Raw genomic sequence first — 22,500 nt, 5'->3', positions numbered from 1 at the left:
CATTAAACTGTAGTATAGAATACGGAGGCAATTTCGATGAACCAAGCCACTAATTGTTCTGATGATACCAATGGATTTCATTACTTTGTTATTGACAAATTGAATATGTTCTTCCTGTTGTGATAACTAGTAGTGTTTAGAGGGTTGTTTGGCCATAAGGTCAAGTTGGCTCGGCTGAGGAGAACAACTGAAGAGAACAGCGAGCTCAGTTGAGTTCACTAGTGAGTTGTGCAGGTCAGAGCGCTCTAGACTGGAATGTCCCATTTCACAGTATGTCTCAATAACAAGATTAATATCTACTCAAGTAAGTTCCAAGGAAAACCATTAGCCTTATGTGACGTACACACTGTGTTTGAGATTTGGATATAAAAGGTGATGAACCAGTTGGGCTGGGGGCTGTACATCAGAACATTGTGAATCTGTATTGAGTGTGTTTCAGTAATAAATACCCTTATAGGCTTAACGACTTGGGTCTCCTGTGAAGTTTTGTACTATCAGAAATTACCAACATTCCCAGGACAATTTTTCATCAATCAAGACTCCAAGAAACTTTGTGGAGGAGAACTGAACCATATCATTCCCATCAATTGAAATCTTAGCACTAGATCTACAGTAGTTTAGTATTCCCTGTAAATCCAATCAAATTTTAATATTTAATGATAACTTATTTATCTGGAACCATTCTGAAAATTTAGTCATGTCAGAATTAGCTTCTTTAATTAGTGAATCAAAATTGCTATGAGTCCAAATCAAATTAGTGTCATCAGCAAAAATAATTGGAAGTTACGTCGAAGACAGCAGCAAGATTATTAATATAAATGAGGAACGAGAACGGTCCAAGTATAGACCCCTGAAGGACACCACATGATAACTTAGCCCTGGTTGAGGCCCAGCCATTAGCATAAACAAAATGTTCATGATTATGAACATACAGTAACTAGCAAACCAACTAAACGAGACTTCATGAAAACCATAATGATGTAATTTAGACAGCAAAATATCATGGTCAATTGTGTCAAAGGCTTTGGATAAATAAATAAAAAATGCCTTGAGTGAATTCATTATTAAAAGATAGATTTTTTCCATCAACATAGATTTTTTCCATCAGTTATAAGAGGGCCATATCGGTAGAGTGATTTTTCCGAAAACCGTATTATAAAAAACAGTGCTTATTTAAATGAGCTAACATTTTTTTGTATACCAGTTTTTCTAAAATTGTAGAAAAACACGGTAGAATAGAAATAGGTTGATAGTTATTAAAGGATCTTGTATCCCCAGCTTTATGCAGGGGATCACTTTAGTATTGTTTAGCTCTTTAGGCTCAATCCCAGTTTGTAGGAAAAGTTGTATATTAATGGTTTGACAATAGATGAGGACACTGATAAAATCAACGAAGCATCGATCTCATCGTGGCCTGCTGCAGATCATTTTAATTCATGGATTATTTCCCAAATCTCACTTTGTCCATTTTTTCAAACTGGAAAAGAGAATGAAAATTATTATATAATCCAATGGATTGCCTTCAGATTTTATATAATCAAATGGATTGCCTTCAGATTTTTGCAAATTTTTTAACAAAGAGAACCCCATATATGGAAAAAAGTTATTAAATTCACAAGAAATAACTTGGGGATAATTAAATAGCATACAGTACCTGTATCATTAAACTCAGATGGAAGAAGTGTCGAAGCCTTGTTTTTGTTCAAGAGTTGATTGATGACTTTCCAGGTAGACTTTTATTTGAGTGTTCTTTAAATGTATTGCTGAAATATATGTTCTTAGATATCCTAAGTAGATGGTAATATTTATTTTTATACTTTTTGTAATTTGCTAAATTCAAGGGGGTTGGATTAGTAAGGAATTTTTTATATAATTTATTTTTCTTTGTTGAGGATTTGTGGAGACTTTAGCAAGTTTCTTTTTAGGATTAACTAGAGGAAAGCAATTATGAAATGTAGAGTTAAAAGCTGTCACAAAAGTGTGATATGCAGACTCAACATCAATATGTTTGTAAACATACTCCCAACAACCTTTTGAAGCGCTCAATATGTGTATATTAAATATTCTACATTTGGTGCTGTGGTCTCCACCCACATGTCCAGCCTTATCTGATAGGGAAACATGAAATATAGGAAAATGATCTAAAATGTCAGTGAACAGTACCAGATTTTGTTATATTATTTAAATAATTCATAAAAATATTATCAATAAGACTGGCAGATGAGCTACAGTAGTCACTCTTGTTGGCTTATAAATGAGGGGATATAAACAGCTAGAATACAGATTATTTAGAAAATCAGCAGTCATTGAGTTACTCCAGTACTGAGTAAATCGAAATTGAAGTCCCCTAATAGAAAACACAATTTCCTTTCATTATTCATCATGTCTAGAGTTGAGGCCTGGACATCATTAAACATTTTATATGCATCAGGAGGCCTATAAACACTCCAATTAGAAATTTCTACCACCAAAAGATGAACAGCAGATCATTTCAATGAAGAGGGATTCAACATGAATGTTGTGTAATGCAAAAGCAAGATCCTTCCTAACACAAAATTGAAGGTTATTATGAACATGAACAGACACTCCTCCGCCCACTCTTAGCGTTCTACAGAAGTGAACTGCATTATACAAAGATATCATTAAGCATTTTTATTGACACAGTTAGCCATGTTTCTGAAACACATGTAACACAGACACTGATGTTGTCAGTTTAACTGCAACGTAAACTTTTCTCCTATTTACATGCACATATTCTCTATTCCCTGGTACCCCTGCCCACTAAATATGGGTACTGTCACTGTCCACTCACCGGAGTTGTACTGTATTTGTTATTCTATTTTTTTTTTTTTACTTTGTATAATTATTACTGATTTTGCACTGTTACTTGGGTTTAGCTCATAAAGTAAGAATTCCACTATGCTCGAAACTTACAACTTTAAATCCCCATTCATCACTCACACTCCCAGTGACCACTGTGTCACCCGGGGGCCTGTCATAGCTCTCCGTGTGATTGGTTAGCTGAGAAAACTGAAAGAAGAATATTGCAATGCTTTTGAGAAATGCTGACGCCTGGAGACATTGTTTAAATGCTAAGCACTCAATTTAACTCTGCCTGGCAAACAAAACAGTCCCACAGGCCAGCGATGGTGCTATCTTGTGTTGCGCTCAAATAGTTTATATATTGACTCAACTGCAGCATCCAGCCATGAATATGAAGCCCAGCTATTTCAACCAGCAGTTCAGTTCATTGTTTGATCTTTTTTTTAAGATAGAGAGAGAGAGAGGGGAAGACATGCAGCAAAGGGCATGGGCCGGATTCGAACCCACGCCGCTGCAGAAAGGACTAGCCTTTACATGGTAAGCGCCCCAATCCATTGAGCTACCGGGGCACCCCCATTGTTTGATCTTTAGAGGGTAACTCACACCCCACAAATGGAAACAACTGAAAGACAAATACAACTGTCTTGTTGCAGCTGAAGTAAAGGTTAGTGTCGACCATCGCTGAAAGGTCACGGTGTCCCCAAAGGTCATCCCTGAAAGGTCGCGGTGTCTCTGGAGTCCAGATGCTGCTGCTGAACGTGGCGTGTCACTACTAGCGAGTGCTGCTGTCACAGAGCTACGGTCATCAAGGTTGAGTGGTGTTCAGTAGAGGTCTTATCACAGAGCTACGGTCATCCAGGTTGAGTGGTGTTCAGTAGAGGTCTTATCACAGAGCTACGGTCATCCAGGTTGAGTGGTGTTCAGTAGAGGTCTTATCACAGAGCTACGGTCATCCAGGATGAGTGGTGTTCAGTAGAGGTCTTATCACAGAGCTACAGTCATCCAGGATGAGTGGTGTTCAGTAGAGGTCTTATCACAGAGCTACGGTCATCCAGGTTGAGTGGTGTTCAGTAGAGGTCTTATCACAGAGCTATGTTCATCCAGGTTGAGTGGTGTTCAGTAGAGGTCTTATCACAGAGCTACGGTCATCCAGGATGAATGGTGTTCAGTAGAGGTCTTATCACAGAGCTAAGGTCATCCAGGTTGAGTGGTGTTCAGTAGAGGTCTTACCACAGAGCTACGGTCATCCAGGATGAGTGGTGTTCAGTAGAGGTCTTATCACAGAGCTACGGTCATCCAGGATGATTGGTGTTCAGTAGAGGTCTTATCACAGAGCTACGGTCATCCAGGATGAGTGGTGTTCAGTAGAGGTCTTATCACAGAGCTACGGTCATCCAGGATGAGTGGTGTTCAGTAGAGGTCTTATCACAGAGCTACGGTCATCCAGGCTGAGTGGTGTTCAGGTCACGGTGTCCCCAAAGGTCATCCCTGAAAGGTTGCGGTGTCTCTGGAGTCCAGATGCTGCTGCTGAACGTGGCGTGTCACTACTAGCGAGTGCTGCTGTCACAGAGCTACGGTCATCAAGGTTGAGTGGTGTTCAGTAGAGGTCTTATCACAGAGCTACGGTCATCCAGGTTGAGTGGTGTTCAGTAGAGGTCTTATCACAGAGCAGCTGTAGATGAGCAGAGATCAGAGCCGTGATCCATCTAGCCGATGGGGGAGAGAGAGTACAGAGGGAGAGCAGCAGAGAGACCTGTGGCTAGGCTAGGGTAGGTTAGACTAGGCTGGGCTAAGTTAGACTAGGCTGGGCTTGGTTAGACTTGGCTGGGCTAGACTAGACTGGGCTAGGTTAGACTAGACTGGGCTAGACTAGACTAGACTGGGCTAGGTTAGACTTGGCAGGGCCAGGCCTAGGGATCAACATCAGCGCTAGATGACTCTATCCAGTGGAGTGTTTTGGAATATACAGCTGTGCTGCAACACAGCAGGAGCTGAATAGCTCTGACCTCCTGCTAGGAGAAGCTATCTATTAGTGAACCACCCACTGTCCTCTATTATCTAACACTGCCTGTGTTTCTACTGCCTCCATCTCAACTCTACCTCTACGCCAACCCACCGCATCCCCACTGTCCGTACCTCTACTTCATCTCCACTGTACTTTTAAATTACTCTGCCTCTACTGTGCATCTGCTCGACCCCTCTACTCGACCCCTCTACTCGACCCCTACCGTGTGACCTTTGAACCTGTGTCACCCAGCCTGCCCTGCCCGCGCTGCCCTGCTCAGTGTCCCCGCCCCTCCCTCTGTGTGCCCTCCCTGCCCCCCCGCAGGTGGGCGACCAGATCTTGGAGGTGAACGGCTGCAGCTTCCTGGGCATCCCCCACGACGACGCGGTGCGCGTGCTCAAGTCCTCGCGCCACCTGATGATGACGGTGAAGGACGTGGGGCGCCTGCCGCACGCCAGGACAGTGGTGGGGGAGACCAAGTGGATCGCCAGCTCCCAGATCGCCGAGAGCTCGGCCAGCGGCAGCGTGGCCAGGTAAGACCTCGTCTCACATCTCCAGACCGATCTCTGGCTGGTTGGGCATGTTGTTCGCACCATAGCTCGAAAACAAATAATCTTATGATGTTCATACTTGGTACATATATTCCGACCAAGGTACCCTGGACCTGATTCGATTTTCGAGTGGATCTGAATTACAGGTCGGATCCATTCATTATTTTTCTCTTTCGTTATGAATGTATAGGAGCTATTCATACATCCGACCAGCCACTAGAGGGCAGCAACAACTTCCTCTCTCTATGCATGATAATCGTTCTCAGAAACATGCACTACCCTACAGGATTTTTGGGCAGATTAATCCCTGATTCACTGCTCCCGACCCATCAGAGGAGAAATCTGGTCAGGGACCTTGGTCGGTACCGATGTTTGGCCCAGATTATCTTGTAATGTGAGAGGTTTATCCAATCTTAAAGGAGAATGCTCGTTTTTGACAACCTGGACCTTATTTACGGCATATTATTAAAAAAAATATATATAAAAATATTTTCTGCCGCAAAACAGTTGTTTTCATCAATCTGTCTTTAGAAATGTCTTTAGAAACGAAATAGCTTCCCCACTTGCTCCAGCACGCATGCGCACAGCGTGCTGGAGCAACGCTTGCGTGCTGTGCACATGCGTGCTGCAGCAAGTGGGGAAGCTATTTCGTTTCTAAAGACGTTTCTAAAGATCATATTACAGAGGCATGTGAAAAACCACAACAAGCCCTCGCTCTATGTAAGCACAACTAGCGATTCATAAAGACAGATTGATGAAAACAACTGTTTCGAGGCAGAAAATAGATTTTTTAGAAGCTGCATTCTCAGTGCCCCGTCCGCCGCCATAACATGGATATACTTGGCTCGCGCTGGATTTTAAATTTCTTCTACAGGCCTCTGAATTACACCAAAGTTATCTCCGTGAGTCAAACGTCTTATAATATGCCGTAAATAAGGTCCAGGTTGTCAAAAACGAGCATTCTCCTTTAAACCTCCCAATCTGCTTGCAGACATTAGGTCACTACTTTACAAGCGAGACAACAAAACCAGTGGTTGCTGGTAGTAGTTGCTCCCTCGGGCATGATAACCGTAATAATATCCTGTGTTTCATGAGCCATTCTTTTTTTTTTATTATATCTTGTGGTGTGTGTATATTTGAGATTCCAGAGAAGAACATCTGTTAAGATTCTCCTATGTGCATGATGCAACCCAAATTCATGAGGCACAAGTTGGCACCTCACCCGAGTGCAATTTAATTTAATTTAATTCACGCTGTGCCAGAGCTGGAGAAAGGTCAGGCTGGACTCATTAGCATTCGGAGATAGTGGGGAACCAGGCCAGGTCCAGCCTGGCTTACAGTGGCGTGCACAGACATTTTGGGGGGCAGGTGCTCAGTGAAAAATTAGGGCACCTTACGCGCCAAGATGTTGAGAGGGAGGGGGGTGCTGACAGATAATTCGTATTTTGATTGTCGCGCGAGTTGTTGACGGGGGGACGGGGGGACGGGGGGGGGGTTGCTGACAGAGTTTTTTGTTGGGTTTTTTTGTCGCGTGAGCTTAAGTATACTGATATCTTCACATGCTGTACCAACAACAAATTCGACCGACATTGGTCGTGTGGTGGTCATCATTACGTTAAATCCATTTAAATCCTAGCGTCTAGCTTGTTAAGCAGGTGGGCAGTCGGCTAATTTATGCTCAGCTGTTTGGCGCTGTATGAGACTTACTAAACAACAGAGACAAATAAATGCAAGTTATAGTTTTGCAACTGAGGCTTAGGGGGCAAATAATACACTTGTTTCGTTTATGTGTTAGTTACCTGGCTGGTTAGCTGTCATCACTCGGGCACTCTGGATGGGGAAAGGGCAGTGGAGGAGTAGCGCGCCTCCGTTTGTGTCCGCTTTTTCGCGTTTACCGTTGACAAAGGAAGAGAGGGAGGGGAGGGGCATGGTGTGTGCCGTGGGCGCCTGTGTGTGCGCGGGGGGAGGGGGGGGGGGGGGGGGCTGGCAAAATTACAACGCATTTTGTGGCATTATTATTACACGCTTTTAGTCGAGAATCCATCGATGTCACCATGGGCCACATACAGTAGGCCTACACTGTTAAAGAAAAAAAAAAAAAGTAACTTTCAAAAGGGCACTTGCCTTGTCCAGAGGGCTCTAGCACCACCTCGTGTCTATCTGTGCACGTCCCTGCTGGCTTATGTGCATTGGCTGGCTTGTTTCTGTGCAGGACTGGTAGGACGATAATGTCTGATAAATAAAGATGGGTCTTGTCACCTGGATACATCAGTTCCAATGCTTCCAATGCTAATCCAGCACAATTAGAGCGGGGTAGCCAGTTAGCTCATGAGCTCACAACAACTAGCAGCAGCTTCCATAACATTAATGGTAGCGGTCAGTGGCTAAAGCAGTTACACTTATAATAACATAAAGTCATCCCCACCAGGAACACCGGTCTCCTGGGTGGGAGTCCAATGCTCTCACCACTACTCTACTTGTGCAGTGGAGATCGGCGGGTGGGTTTTGGTGTCCTTCTTCCAGTCCCTAGTGTGGGTTTGGGTTAGAATATGGGTTGGGGTTGGGACAGGATCTGATCTATAAGGCAAGGGATAAAGGTTGGAGTGAAAGGATGAACATGTGGAGGTTTGGGGTATAGTCCCATAAAGTCATCCCCACCGGGTCTTCAACCCGTCTCCAGGGTGGGAGTCCAATGCTCTCACCACTACTCTACTTGTGCAGTGGAGATCGGCGGGTTGATTTTGGTGTCCTTCTTGATTTTGGTGTGCTGGGACTACTGCCTCTTGTGGTGCCAACAGAGAAATGCAAGCCAACATTGTCCGCAGTAACGGAAGGAGGGAGTGATAACCGGACAAACGCTATACTAGGTGCGCTGGCTTACAGCCACGCTTCAAATGAAGCTCTGAATTAATGACTCAAGCCACTAGGTCAACAACTCAGAGGGCGTGCAGAATCCCACAACGTAAGACTGCTTTTGGTCAATCATCCTTCATCTTCACGGCCATAAAACAGTGGAACAGCCTTCCAAAAGAACTCCCAACAACAAGCTTTCATAGCTTCTCTCGCCTCGCAAAGCAGTGGATTCTTGCTCAGCAAAGCTGCGCGCACCTGTAGTCGCACCTGTAGTCAAGTGTGTGTGTGTGTGTGTGTGTGTGTGTGTGTGTGTGTGTGTGTGTGTGTGTGTGTGTGTGTGTGTGTGTGTGTGTGTAGCACATATGTATGGGGGCTGTACTTAGGGTTTGTTTTTTAAGGGACTGGGGAGGTTGGGATGTGGGTATAGGGATGAGTGACATCTCTGCTATATAACTTTTTTGTATTCCTTCTATGTATGTAACTCTCCTACTGTATACTATTTGCCCCACGATTTTAAGAATGTATTTTTATTTGCCCAGGGACTGCGGGTGGAAATTAGCTGTTTTAGCTATAACCTTGTGCAGTGCATCTCTCCCTATTCTATAGGGTAAATGTCTACTGTACCTTGTCCCTGTCTTAAAAATAAATAAAAATCAATCGATCAATTTAAGTCAAAAACAGTCTGAAAGTTCACTGAAAGAAGGCACAAAAATCAAGTTTTATTTGGATTTGTATGGGTAAGCCAGGCTTACCCTGGCTTATAGGAGCAATAGCCACTGGTAGGGGTACCAATAATTTGCAACACTTGGGACAATTTAATTGTCCAAAACGTAAACAACTATAATTCCACACCAAAACAAAGTCCATCACAAGAGTACGACAGCTTGTGCTCAAACACCACAATGCCTTTTATCAAACTGAAAATAGCCCTGCCAGTGCTAACCATCTCTGGGCTACTGTATCGCATTCATAAGCCATCATTCTGACACCATAATAAGGGGAAGCTTTTGTGAACGACATGCAACAACAGGTCCTTATCTTTCACATAGGGCTGCACAATTAATCGTGAATTAATTGAAATCGCGATTATGACCTCCGCGATTAACTAATCGCAAAAGGCGATGAGTGTGCTAGGACTACACGGACGAATCACAGGAGCTTCTGCTGTCTGACCAATCACATGTGCTCCCGCTGAGTGCGCTGTGCGCAGCAATTTCAGTACCTGCAGCCGTGAATTAGCGAAAACGAGATCAGTGAGTTAGTAGCAAGAAAGGGATCAATGTCCGTGATTTGGGAGCATTTTGGTTATTATATATTAATATTATATATTAAATATTAATCGCAAATTTTTATCGCAATTAGCATTTTGAAGCAAATAATCACAATTATTATCTTTTGTCATAATCGTGCAGCCCGACTCACATAGCAGCAAATTCACACACATTGCCAAAATGATCAATCTGAAATGCATAAAGCTGCAAAGCAGGACTCACCACTTCATTAGGTTTTGCTAGCCGTTAGCCATCTCCGACTCCCCGGGCCTTGAAACGGAGCCACAGGCCGGTTTCCTCTTGAAACGAATAAAGTTTGCCACTAGAGCGCCGATTTGTACACCCGTAGACGCAACAGCCAGACATCTTGATGGTATATAAAATACTAGTCTTTCTCACAATCTTCGTGGTGCTAGGCAGAGCACTATCCACTCGGCCACCGCTGACCTGGGAAATCTGTGGAGTCTTTTTGTTTTGATGTTCAGGGACCACTGCCTCTTGTGGTAGCAACATAGGACTGCAGGTCAACAACGGAGGGGAGGGACAACCCAACATTCGCTCTTCTAGGTGCGCTGGCTTACAGCCAACGCACAAAAAACACTGTTTCTTTAAATCAATCACAATTGTCTTTTGCAGAATGGTTGCTGGGTTGTTGTTGTGTTGTGGTCTGGGAGAGTCTCCCATCACCACTGATTAGCTGATCACATGAATCAATGCCACTGACTGGGCAGAAATAAACACATGACCAAGACTTATCCCCAAAACATACATCTATTGAGTCTGACTGGGTAAGACGGGGGATGGGGAAGAGGAGGGGTGGGAACAGATGGGGAATGGGGGGGGGGGGGGATTCAAGACTCAAGATGTCTTTATTTGTCACATGTAATGTATAGTACATGTAGTCACAGTGAAATGCTGCTGCCGACTCCAAGATTATGCTCAATAACAGATAGGCCCCAAAACTCAATTCACAAATTACACAATACGTTCCATTTCTATACAGTATAAAATAAGGGTAAGAAAGATAGATATTGGTCTGGATGAATTATGTACATGCTATATACAGTACGGATATGAATTAATAAGTAAATAAATAACCCGGGGGGGTTGAGTTATGGACATGCTATAGCTATAATAGGGAGGGGAGGTGGGATTGAAGGGGGGTGGAAAGATGAGAGTCTGGTGAGACAGGGGGAGGAGACACATGGAGGTGATGAAGGGGAACAGGGGACACACCGCTAACGGAAGAGAGGTGAAAGAGAGAAAAGGAGAGAGCCAAGAATGATGTGGGCTGGGTTCCCTCTACAGAGAACTTGGTGGGCTGGGTTCTCTCTGCATAGAACAGGGTGGGCTGGTTCCTTCTACAAAGAACGGGGTGGGCTGGGTTCCCTCTACAGAGAACGGGGTGGGCTGGGTTCCCTCTACAGAGAACAGGGTGGGCTGGGTTCCCTCTACAGATAACGGGGTGGGCTGGGTTCCCTCTACAGAGAACTGGGTGGGCTGGTTCCCTCTACAGAGAACAGGGTGGGCTGGGTTCCCTCTACAGAGAACGGTGTGGCCGTCTGTCCACAGGATGTAATAGGTGCGAAGGTGAGGAGAAGGTTGATGGGAGCTAGCCAGGTCTTAAAAGTAAACCTCGCTAATTGAATTTCAATCTCAGGACAGACCCAGCACCAGGTTTAATGTGCTATTTGAAGAAGGGAAAGAAGTATTTTTGAGGTCTTTGATTTTACAATATATCCTCTTCCCTTTTACTGGGCCCCAACGGCCATGCTTTGAATTGGTGTGTTTTTTGTGTTTTTTTCATGGTCTTAAAGCTCATTATTATCAGCTCCTGAGAGGGCGGAGAAATAGGAGTCGTTCCAGTCAGACAGCTCTATTGGATCTCTTTCAGATCACTATCTATATGGGTATAGACAGTACGCTGTGAAGTACAGTATCTACCATAAAATCCAACTCTATCTTCAGCATGTATTCAAAGATGAGTGGAACAAAACTGAATGGTATATGGAAATGAGTGATGTGCATCATCAGTCATGGTAAATGACTCCTCAATGGTGCCCATAACCCCAGCTCACAAGCAATGCCTCTGAATAGCAGGGTGCTTAAACAGCCATTCCTTTGCTTCTCCTAGTGTGTACTGTGTGTGTGTGTGTGTGTGTGTGTGTGTGTGTGTGTGTGTGTGTGTGTGTGTGTGTGTGTGTGTGTGTGTGTGTGTGTGTGTGTGTGTGTGTGTTTAATTGTACTTGGACCAAATGTCCCCACCAGTCCCCTCAGGTTTATGGTAAATTTTAGGGTTAATGGTTAGAGTTTAGGCTTGGGTTACAATTATATTTAGGGTTAGGGATCAAAGGTTATGTTTAGGGCGAGGTTTAGGTTGTTTGGGGGGGGGTTATGGTTATGATTAGAGGTTAGGGTTCAGGTTCGTTAAGTTTAGGCGGATCCCACTAAGATATAAAGATATAAGCTGTGTGTGTGTGTGTGTGTGTGTGTGTGTGTGTGCTCTGCTCCAGCCTGGTTTGCAGACCTGCTGATTTAGAGAGCTTTGGAAAGCTGATGACACCAGGGGGAGAATGTGCAAAGATAGCTCTTTTCAAGCAGCACCGTTTATCACTCTTAAGTTTGGCTCCGTGCCTAATGTTGTTACGGTCACCTGCGTGTGTGTATGTGTGTGTTTGTGTATGTGTGTGTGTGTGTGTGTGTTTGTGTGTTGTAAAACCCCAAGAGGGAACTTCAGGTGGAGCATGGTAATTCAGACCAGGCAGGAAGCTCTTTAGCGCCTTGGCGCATTTATTCAATAGTTCAAACAAAGGTGAAAATGTTCAATCTCCTAAAAACCAGACAACCAACAACTGGTCTTCCTGTTGCGGAGGGGCTGGGGACCAGGGTCTGGACACGACTGCTACTCCTGGAACCAGCAGAGAATAAGTGGTGCAAAAAAATCAATCAGTGGCCCACGTGTCTTACTCACCGAGTCCAAGGACTGACTACTGTCTCCCGCTGGCCTTTTTGAGGCGGCGTGGCTCATCAGATGATTCCTTTCAGCCGGCGTTCTCTCCGCCAGTGAGTCATTAGTGGATTGGCCGCAGCTGGGGAGTAGAGTTGCCCTGGCAACCACAAACGGCCTGTAGATCCGTTCGATCACCTGGCCCCGCTGTCCGCGGTGCTGATTGTGCCTTTTCTGCGTCGCCGGCCCGCTCTACCTGTCGGGCGCTGTTCTCGGGTATGTGGCCACGCGGCACGGACCTGTGGCAGCCTCACTCTGGGCGTGGCCGCGGGGGGGATGCCACAGTGTGTATATGCGAGTGTGTGCGTGCATGCGTGGGTGTGTGTCTCTGTACGTGTTTGTTTTCTCATTACCCTGGAAATGGAGTTTACACAGATCAGCACCCTTTCAAATGTTGTGTGACCAGCCTCAGCTAGCGGACCGCCCGGGGCGTGGTAGGGGGCCGCAGGGGAGGCCAGGGAGGCCGGGGAGCCGAGGATTGTCACAGCACCTGGAAGAGGGTTGATCTGAAATGAGAAAACGGGAGTAGTGTGATCCCCTTGTGTGTAAGCTGTCACAATGAATAATGTGTGCTTCTGTTGATGTATTGCAGCTTATCTCTGGAGCGAGGAGCCTCAGCATCTGGAAAGGTGAGCTCAACCTCTGCTTCATAATCTTCTGTGAAATCCTTGTGAGAATGTACGTGTGTGCGTGTGTGTGTTTGTGTGCGTGCGTGATCGTGGCTGCGTGATTATGTCTGCTCTATCGCCAGTGCGGGGATGGGTGCAGATAGAGTGAGAGAGAGAGGGGGGGGGGGGGTTATACACACATTCAGAACAAGAGCCAAACAAACACCTTGCCAAGGTGACTTAACGGATGAGTACACTTAAGAGGGTGCTACGCCGTGGTTCCTTCATGTTTATATGCAAACACCCTCCATAAAAGTTCTACAACGCCCGAGCAGTCACTTATCATGACGAGACAGTCTTCTAGAAAGCCTCCGAGACAGGGAGAGTGGACAGACGGACGACGTCTCTGCAGTGAAGGCATTTTAATCTGCAAACTGTCAGTGCTCCAACAAAGCCTTGTTTCTCTAAAAAGCGCACCGTTCAAATGGGTGTCGAGCGTCCTCAGTTTCCGCTGTCAGGCTAAACCTCTCTTCGTGGGTTTGTGTGGGATTATTGGTTTTGAAGATGCTCTTTGTTGTTGTAGTTGTTTTTACTTTGATGTTCTTGGGCTCTGGACTGTTTTCATAATTCCACCTCTCTCTTTCCCATACTCATACCATTCCAAACCGTTTGAATGGTCTTTTTCTATGGTTGAATGGGTTTAGCATTGGGCTAGAATCATCGTGCAGAACATTGAAATGGGTCAAGGGTGAGCTCTTTTAGCCCAGGTCCAGACCATCGAATCCGCCCTCTCCACCGAAGCCGACAAATTCTTGGTCTGGTGTCGTCACATGAAACGTGACTGGAGTATGAAGTTTGAGTTTATTTTCCCACATGACAGTATGATACTAAAATACATGGGCATCACAATTCAAGGCACTAAAATTACATAAATATCACATAATAAAATCAACACATTGAGAATAGCAAGTACAACAGGCAGTTGGGGGAGGCAGTCACAGCTTTGAGACAGAGTCAACTATGTGCAGTCAATTACAGTCCTTGGTTGATGAGGGACATGAGGAAGGGGATGGGAGGTCTCTTATACCGGTCAGAGCCCGTGGGACGACCAGTTTGTCCCCGTTCCGAGAGCGTCTTCCTGTCACCTCTGCCCTAGTGGGTGGAAGCCAGGACCGGAACTGGGAGGTGAGGAGGGACTTGGCAAAGTCACAGCACAGTTTGGTCCTCCTGTCCTGTAAGGTGCTGAGGGAGAGGGTTTGCAGGGCCTTCTGATATCCGCCATACTCCCTCCCAAGAATGATGCGGCACGCCCGCTTTTGAACCCGCTCCAGGTCCTGGGTTTGGGCCTGGTTCAGAGAGCCATGCCATGCAGGTGCAGCATACTCGATGCAGGGTCTCACATAACCCGAGTAGATGGCCACGAGATCTTGTCTAGATGGGTCTAACGAGCGCTGTGGGGGACGTACGATGAACCAATCAGCCCCGTTTGCGGAACTGATGCTGTTGTTGCAGTTGTCGAGTTGTCAATGGGTAATAACAATGGCTCACTGGGCAAAAAGGGTCTGTATCCAGGAATATCCAAATGGGATATTTGTCATATCCAGAGCATAGCAGCATAGCAGAGAAGACCGGGATGGGAACATATCAGTATGCATTGTGTATATTCTGAATATCATCAATATACAGAGTCCTAACACATGCATACTGATATGTTCCCATTTGTCATATGCTACTCTTCCAGTGGATTGTGCTAATATTTGTCACATGCTATATGACAAATATCCAATCTGGATATTCCCGGAAACAGACATTTTCACCCAGTGGCTGTTCATGAACATTGCAACAGTGATGCGATTGAAAGTACTTTGAAATCCGAACAGCACAAAGGGGAAATGTTTTTTTTTTTTCATTCTTGTTTGAGCTTAGAGTGAGGCTAGATTCACAGATATGTTGGTCTCTAGTGATTGGTTAGGGGAAAATCAAATCCCCCTCCCCCCTGGAAATCAGTCGGAGCAGAAGCAATTTCAGACCAAAGATCTCAACGGAATGTGACAATTGTGTTTGATGTCAGGCGAGAACTCTGGCTGCTCCCATGAACATTCTCAAAGTTTGCTCTTGGGCAGAACGCTCTGCTCTGGCCCGTTGTGCTGGCTGTTGAGAGGCCTCTCTCTTCCTTGATCTGATCTCTCTCTGCTGACCTCAGCTCAGCTTTCCTGCTTCCCCCTCAATAAGACACCAAGGCCAGCCAGTCTGTTATCAGCGTCTATGAAAGGAAGCACAAGGACAAGCAACAAATTGTCGCTGTCGGGTGAAAACCACTCTTCCGTTTTTTTCAGTTGAAATACCCCTCCCAGCCCTGGGAACCATTAAATACCAGTCCAGGGGGGATTTCCCTTCTTTAATACCGGTTTGGAACCAGTGCCAACCATTGACAATTGTATTACTGGGTGACCTGTGGGAGAAATTTGTGGGATTTTGGTGCTTTGTGGTGTTGAATTGGTAATATTATATATATATACCTCCATGACTTTTTAATTTTTGGGGAAAAAAATATTTCACCCTATTTTGGGGGAGCTTTGGGGCCCCTGATAATACATCAATCATAAAATGTGACCCCCCCCCCCCCCAAACAGATATTGGTTTGTTGCTTAGAGGCAACAATGGGAGACAAGGGTAATAAAACACCAAGGTTTTCTATATTAAGTTGTATTAGTGGAACAAGGAAAATAAACAATGTTATCCACGATTTGTTGATTCCACAAGTTTTGATTTGATCAAACCACTCAACAAATAAAACATTCAAATAAACAAGCAATGTATTACAAACACATTGCTTGTCACAGAGCGTGCACATCAACAAAGATCTGTCAATAAACGAGCTAATTACTACTAACACATCTCATGGTATGTTTTGCACATTTCATAAAAAGATAAAACAACAAAATAAATCACCATCGTGATTTCACTTATCTATTCGGCAAAATGCATAAAGGACATCGTAAAAACTAGAGAACGATTGGCCAAGGATAAAAACATAATAAATGTAATTGTGAGGTCTCTCTTCTCTGCTACATCTTCCTCTGCTTGCACTCCAGTCTCAGTAGGGACTCCCTCTCCTGAACACAAGAGTCAGGAAGCACATTTTCTTTATCCACTGACATGGATGCAAACAGTTACACTTGCATTCATACACATGCACACACGCGCACACACAAACACACAAACACACATGCACACACACAAACACACAGACATACACTCACACACGCGCACACACAAACACACATGCACACACACAAACACACAGACATACACTCACCCACACGCACATAGACACACACACAAACACACACATATGCACACACGCACAAACACAGACATACACTCACCCACACAGACACACACACACACACACAAACACACAGTCACACACATGCACACGCACAAACACAGACATACACTCACCCACACAGACACACACACACACACACGCACACAAACACACAGTCACACACATGCATACACACAAACACACAGACATACACTCACCCACACGCACACAGACACACACACATGCACAATTACTTTACCAACTGACCCCTAACTGACCCCTGAGCTCCTAGGTGTCCCTCAAACCTGATTCGGGGATCCATTCCTCCTGATCCACTTCCTTGTTATCACTGTCATCAAGTTCACTGTCCTCCCTGTCTGAGGGACCGGCCCTGACCACACACTCCTGACCACACACACGCTGCTTCACTGTCCTGACCACACACTCCTGACCACACACTCCTGACCACACACACGCTGCTTCACTGTCCTGACCACACACTCCTGACCACACACACGCTGCTTCACTGTCCTGACCACACACTCCTGACCACACACACGCTGCTTCACTGTCCTGACCACACACTCCTGACCACACACACGCTGCTTCACTGTCCTGACCACACACTCCTGACCACACACACGCTGCTTCACTGTCCTGACCACACACTCCTGACCACACACACGCTGCTTCACACTCCTGACCACACACACGCTGCTTCACTGTCCTGACCACACACTCCTGACCACACACACGCTGCTTCACTGTCCTGACCACACACTCCTGACCACACACGCTGCTTCACTGTCCTGAACACACACTCCTGACCACACACACGCTGCTTCACTGTCCTGACCACACACTCCTGACCACACACACGCTGCTTCACTGTCCTGACCACACACTCCTGACCACACACACGCTGCTTCACTGTCCTGACCACACACTCCTGACCACACACACGCTGCTTCACTGTCCTGACCACACACTCCTGACCACACACACGCTGCTTCACTGTCCTGACCACACACTCCTGACCACACACACGCTGCTTCACTGTCCTGACCACACACTCCTGACCACACACACGCTGCTTCACACTCCTGACCACACACACGCTGCTTCACTGTCCTGACCACACACTCCTGACCACACACACGCTGCTTCACTGTCCTGACCACACACTCCTGACCACACACGCTGCTTCACTGTCCTGAACACACACTCCTGACCACACACACGCTGCTTCACTGTCCTGACCACACACTCCTGACCACACACACGCTGCTTCACTGTCCTGACCACACACTCCTGACCACACACACGCTGCTTCACTGTCCTGACCACACACTCCTGACCACACACACGCTGCTTCACTGTCCTGACCACACACTCCTGACCACACACACGCTGCTTCACTGTCCTGACCACACACTCCTGACCACACACACGCTGCTTCACTGTCCTGACCACACACTCCTGACCACACACACGCTGCTTCACTGTCCTGACCACACACTCCTGACCACACACACGCTGCTTCACTGTCCTGACCACACACTCCTGACCACACACACGCTGCTTCACTGTCCTGACCACACACTCCTGACCACACACACGCTGCTTCACTGTCCTGACCACACACTCCTGACCACACACACGCTGCTTCACTGTCCTGACCACACACTCCTGACCCCACACACACTTCACTGTCCTCCCAGTCTGAGGGACAGCCCTGACCACACACTCCTGCTGCTTCCTTCCATAAAATGTCCTTACCTCCATGTCCTGTAAGTATCAGTGGATTGTAAAGTAAAAACATTGACTATGATCATTCACGCATACAAACACATCTCCACACACACACATGCTAATGCATTATACTGCCTGAACAAAATTGGGCTGACTGCACAGTGTTGACTTGAGGCAAAGAACGAAAATAAACAGTTTTACTGTATAAATAAAAACAAAACAAGTATTCAAACAGTCAAATATACTTATTTACTCTCTCCACCCCCCCAAATGAATGTCACACCACAGCCAACTGAGTCAACTCATCATTTCATTGAACAGAGATGTGTCTGGTAGTATTATTTGAAAAAATACTTTTTTTTCTTTTAAAGTCACACTGAAACAAACGTTTGAGATCATCTAACTTCAGTAGTTTGACGTATTTCCGACGCAAACAAGCTATGAGGGTGGGACATATGTTTAGAGGAATTTGATTGGAACATTGACAAGTGGACGGGTTTTAAGAATTTTAGACAGATTCGATAGAAGGATAGCGTTGATTGACGGCTGGATGTCGTGAGATTATTGGCCTAAAATCGAAGGTACCTGTTGTCGTCACTGCACGTGACCTACTGTTTTCCAGGAAGTAAGAAATTATATACTTTGATATAAGATTACAACAAAAGTAGAATTTTGTATTTTTTTTGGCATACATGGTTGAATAGGTGAACACTATGACCAATTATGTGAACCAAAAAGGGACAGAATGCTTTTTTTTTACTTTAAGAGCCAGTGTGAGGTCTAAAAATGTGGTTTGTTGCCTGAGGGGAACACCATGCAGTAGAGGGATATATATGTTTATATTATATATATATATATTTATGTTCAAAAACAAAGACATTGGAATGTCCTTTTAACATTCTGAAAACATTTTGAGAAGTTTTTACCCGACAGCGACTAAATTAAAAACTCTTAATTGACTGGAGAGACCTGAGGGAAATGGAGAGAGAATGGAGGAGAGGTAAACAGAGAGGGAGGGAGGGAGAGAGAGAGAGAGAGACAGTAAAGGAAGAGTGAGAGAGAGGGTGATAGAGAGTGAGAGAGAGTTTGAGAGAGTGGGAGAGAGAGAGTGAGAGTGTGTGAGAGAGAGAGTGAGAGAGAGAGAGCGAGAAAGAGAGAGAGGGAGAGAGGGAGAGATAATGAGAGGGAGAGAGAGAGAGTGCGTGTGAGAGAGAGAGCGAGAGAGAGTTTCAAAAAGTGGAGTGATTGGCCAGCCAGGCAGGGGTTGCTGTAATGCATAGGAGCAGGCAGATACTGTAGCAACGCGGTTCCACTTCCAGAGGAATGTGCTAATAGACTATGTAATAGATTATGTAATAGATGAAATAGACTACGTAATAGATAACGTAATAGATATAATAAACTATGTAATAGATTATGTAATAGATGTAATAGACTATGTAATAGATTATGTAATAGGTGTAATAGACTATGTAATAGATTATCTAATAGATGTAATAGACTATGTAATATATGTAATATACTATGTAATTGATGTAACAGATGTAATAGACTATGTAATAGATGATGTAATAGATGTAATAGACTATGTAATAGATGATGTAACAGATGTAATAGACTATGTAATAGATGTGGAGCCTCTGCTAGAACCAGCACCCGGGCCGGGCCCACACTGCTCCTCTACACACCCCGTATCTCACCAGGACCAGCAGCAGCAGGGGTGGCCTATAGGACAGGCCATGCTCTGTCCTGTCATAGCCTGTCCCCTCTTGTCATCCTCTGCTTCTCTCTTTGTGTGGTCAGTTATTTTTCAGGATGGAAAGACTATTTGTCCTCACACCCCTCCCATCTCTCCCTCCCCATCTCTCTCTCTCTCTCTCTCTCTCTCCTTTTTAATTACAGCCAAAGGCCATCACTGGACCAATAACCCAATTAGTTAAGAGTAGGTCACATGACCAGACCGCCATCATAGGGCTAGTTGGGATCACCCAGCCGGTTCCTTTGCAAAGACTATAATCGATCTGGACACAGCTATTATTGGCTAGTAGCCATTTTGTTTTCCCGGTGAAACAATGGCAGAATACCAAAGCAGATCCCTTTGTGTTTGAGGCTGGGGAGTCCATGGCTACAGGGGGTTTAAACGCTCTCCTCTCAGTCATGTTGCATCGATCAGATGAAAGAGCGGCTCTCTGGTTTGTTCTGGTTTCATCTGCCGAGAGATACCGCTCCCCCACCCCTCCCCTCCCCCAATCGCTAGGAGCGATCGATGGCTGCCTCAAGGGTCTGTGTTTAGTACCAGGATGTAAACAGAATTTGACTCTGGTGGCTCCTGGATTCCCCCCTGCTAGTCCTCCTCCTCCTTTTATCCCTACTGTTGCTTACAACACACACACACACACACACACACACAGATACAGCCCTCACACACATGGGAATGTCGGGGTATTTGGCTCATGTACTGTATGAATGGTGAAAGCGAGTGGCGGCCCCGGGTCGGATTTCACAGCGATTTACTGGGAACTAGATTAAGCTTCTGTTTAGGAAAGAGCTCATCTCCTGAATCCTGTGACGAAGTTGAATCTGCAGCTTAATTGCTGCCGTGCGCGGGTTCGATTTCACCTCCGCTGTGCTGGCTAGTCGTGTGTGTGGACACGGTTATGTGGGCTGAGGACTGGACAGTGTCCTGGACAGCGTCCTCTATCTAGGGGGTCTGGGTCCAAAAACCAACATTTACTTCAAGGTTATTGTTATTAAATGATGGACTTTCATTCCTCCATCTGTTTGAAAAGGGTTATGGTCTCGTAATGTGATTTAATCAGACCACAGACCAGCTGCCACAGCAGGAAAGTTGGATGTCGGTCCATTTGGGCACGGCCAGCACCGTCCTCCGCCATGGAACCGTAAACGCCTCTGGTGCAGTGTCCACTAGCGTCGGACAGGCCTTCATCAAGTCTGTGTCCATCGTCCTTCTATGGAGTTTGAGAGCTGTTCTATCGTACATCAACCAGGAGTCAATTAAATGTTTTGGAACTGGGAGAAAGGATGACGATAAAAGTTATTTGTTGGATCTATGGAGACGGCTCAAAGGATAATAGTCTGGTTCTGATCCGATTGCAGTATGACTGATACCTGCCCCGTGTCCCCCTGCTGTGTGTCAGGTCAGGGTTTAATACCTTAGGCTTCACAAGGTCACTACGTCTGGCCCAACCCTGTGTGAAATTGATTTTCCTGTCTTCAATGCGGCCATCATTCTTCTTCTGGTGAAATTACTACTTTTCTCTCCTGTATTTTCTCTTGTTCCCGGAGGAGGAGACGCAGCCTTGGTTTGTTTTCTTCAGAGCCATCGCAGACCCATTCATCACCTCCATGGGGGACTGCTGTGTGATAGAAGCAGCTGTGTCTCTTTTTATATATCACACACTCAGACGGATCGGGTACGAGGGCCGTGCTGTGGAAATACACCCACGCTCCAAACGGGCGAGGGGGGTCTCTATTTCCGTCCCCCTCTCTGCCCCTCACCCTCTCATATCTTTGCTCACTTTTTTGGGCACACTGCTGTTACACCAGTGTTTGCCATGTCTCTCCTATGATGTTTTAAGCCCTTTTTGCTCTGAAAATGTAGTTTAATGTAATTTATTGCTCTATAAATGTTCTTAGCCGTTGGACAAAACATACTCCAGCTTGCTCGATCGTTTCGTTGAGAGGGGTCAGGGAAGAATTTTTACAGCTCACTTTTCTGGCCCCCGGCTGAAACTGTTTTTTTGCTTCCCTCTGGAATATGTAGGGTTGGAACCTATGCCCACCTCCCTTCTCTGTAAAGCGCATTGTGTTGCCTCTGTGTATGAAATGCGCTATACAAATAAAGCTTTGATTAATTGATTGATTGATACCTCAGCTCTGGCAGGAAGGGTGGGGGTGGAGGTGGAGGGTGGAGCCAATCACCTTGAACATGAATAAACACATAAGACAAAACATTGAACCGAGAGGACAAAGGAACTGGGACTGGGCAGTATATGTCTCAGTCCCAATGGCCACCCTTACAGACTCCTAGACTTTGAGCGCGTTCCCGCTAAGTGCATGAGGGCTTAGGGCTGTCCTATTAGGGCTGTCCTATTAGGGCTGTCCTATTGCAAATGCACAAGGGCTCTCTGCCAGACATTTTGACCCCTTAATGCCCCTTACTGTAAATCTGCACTTCAGTAGACTTTGCCTAAGGGAATTACCCACAGTTCATATCGTTGTGATGTGAAGCAGTCAAGCCCTATGGATTTGTACTGTATAATTTGAAAGTTTGAAAAT

At 45.6% G+C, this 22,500-nt stretch overlaps 1 protein-coding gene across 1 annotated transcript in view; it reads left to right on the top strand.

Annotated features, from left to right (window-relative positions):
- Positions 1–22,500, top strand: part of whrna (whirlin a) — a gene marked incomplete at both ends in the record, with an annotated part of 94,518 nt that overhangs the window by 60,609 nt on the left and 11,409 nt on the right. The window contains 2 exons of the mRNA XM_084454754.1: positions 5,153–5,361; positions 13,103–13,139. Of these exons, the coding sequence (XP_084310880.1) occupies positions 5,153–5,361; positions 13,103–13,139 (246 nt within the window). The remainder of the gene's footprint in view (positions 1–5,152; positions 5,362–13,102; positions 13,140–22,500) is intronic.

Source organism: Borostomias antarcticus, assembly GCF_949987555.1.
Source record: "Borostomias antarcticus genome assembly, chromosome: 2".
Taxonomy (NCBI): domain Eukaryota; kingdom Metazoa; phylum Chordata; class Actinopteri; order Stomiiformes; family Stomiidae; genus Borostomias; species Borostomias antarcticus.
The sequence above is the reverse complement of the archived record's forward strand: the minus strand, read 5'-3'. Positions and strand labels throughout refer to the sequence as shown.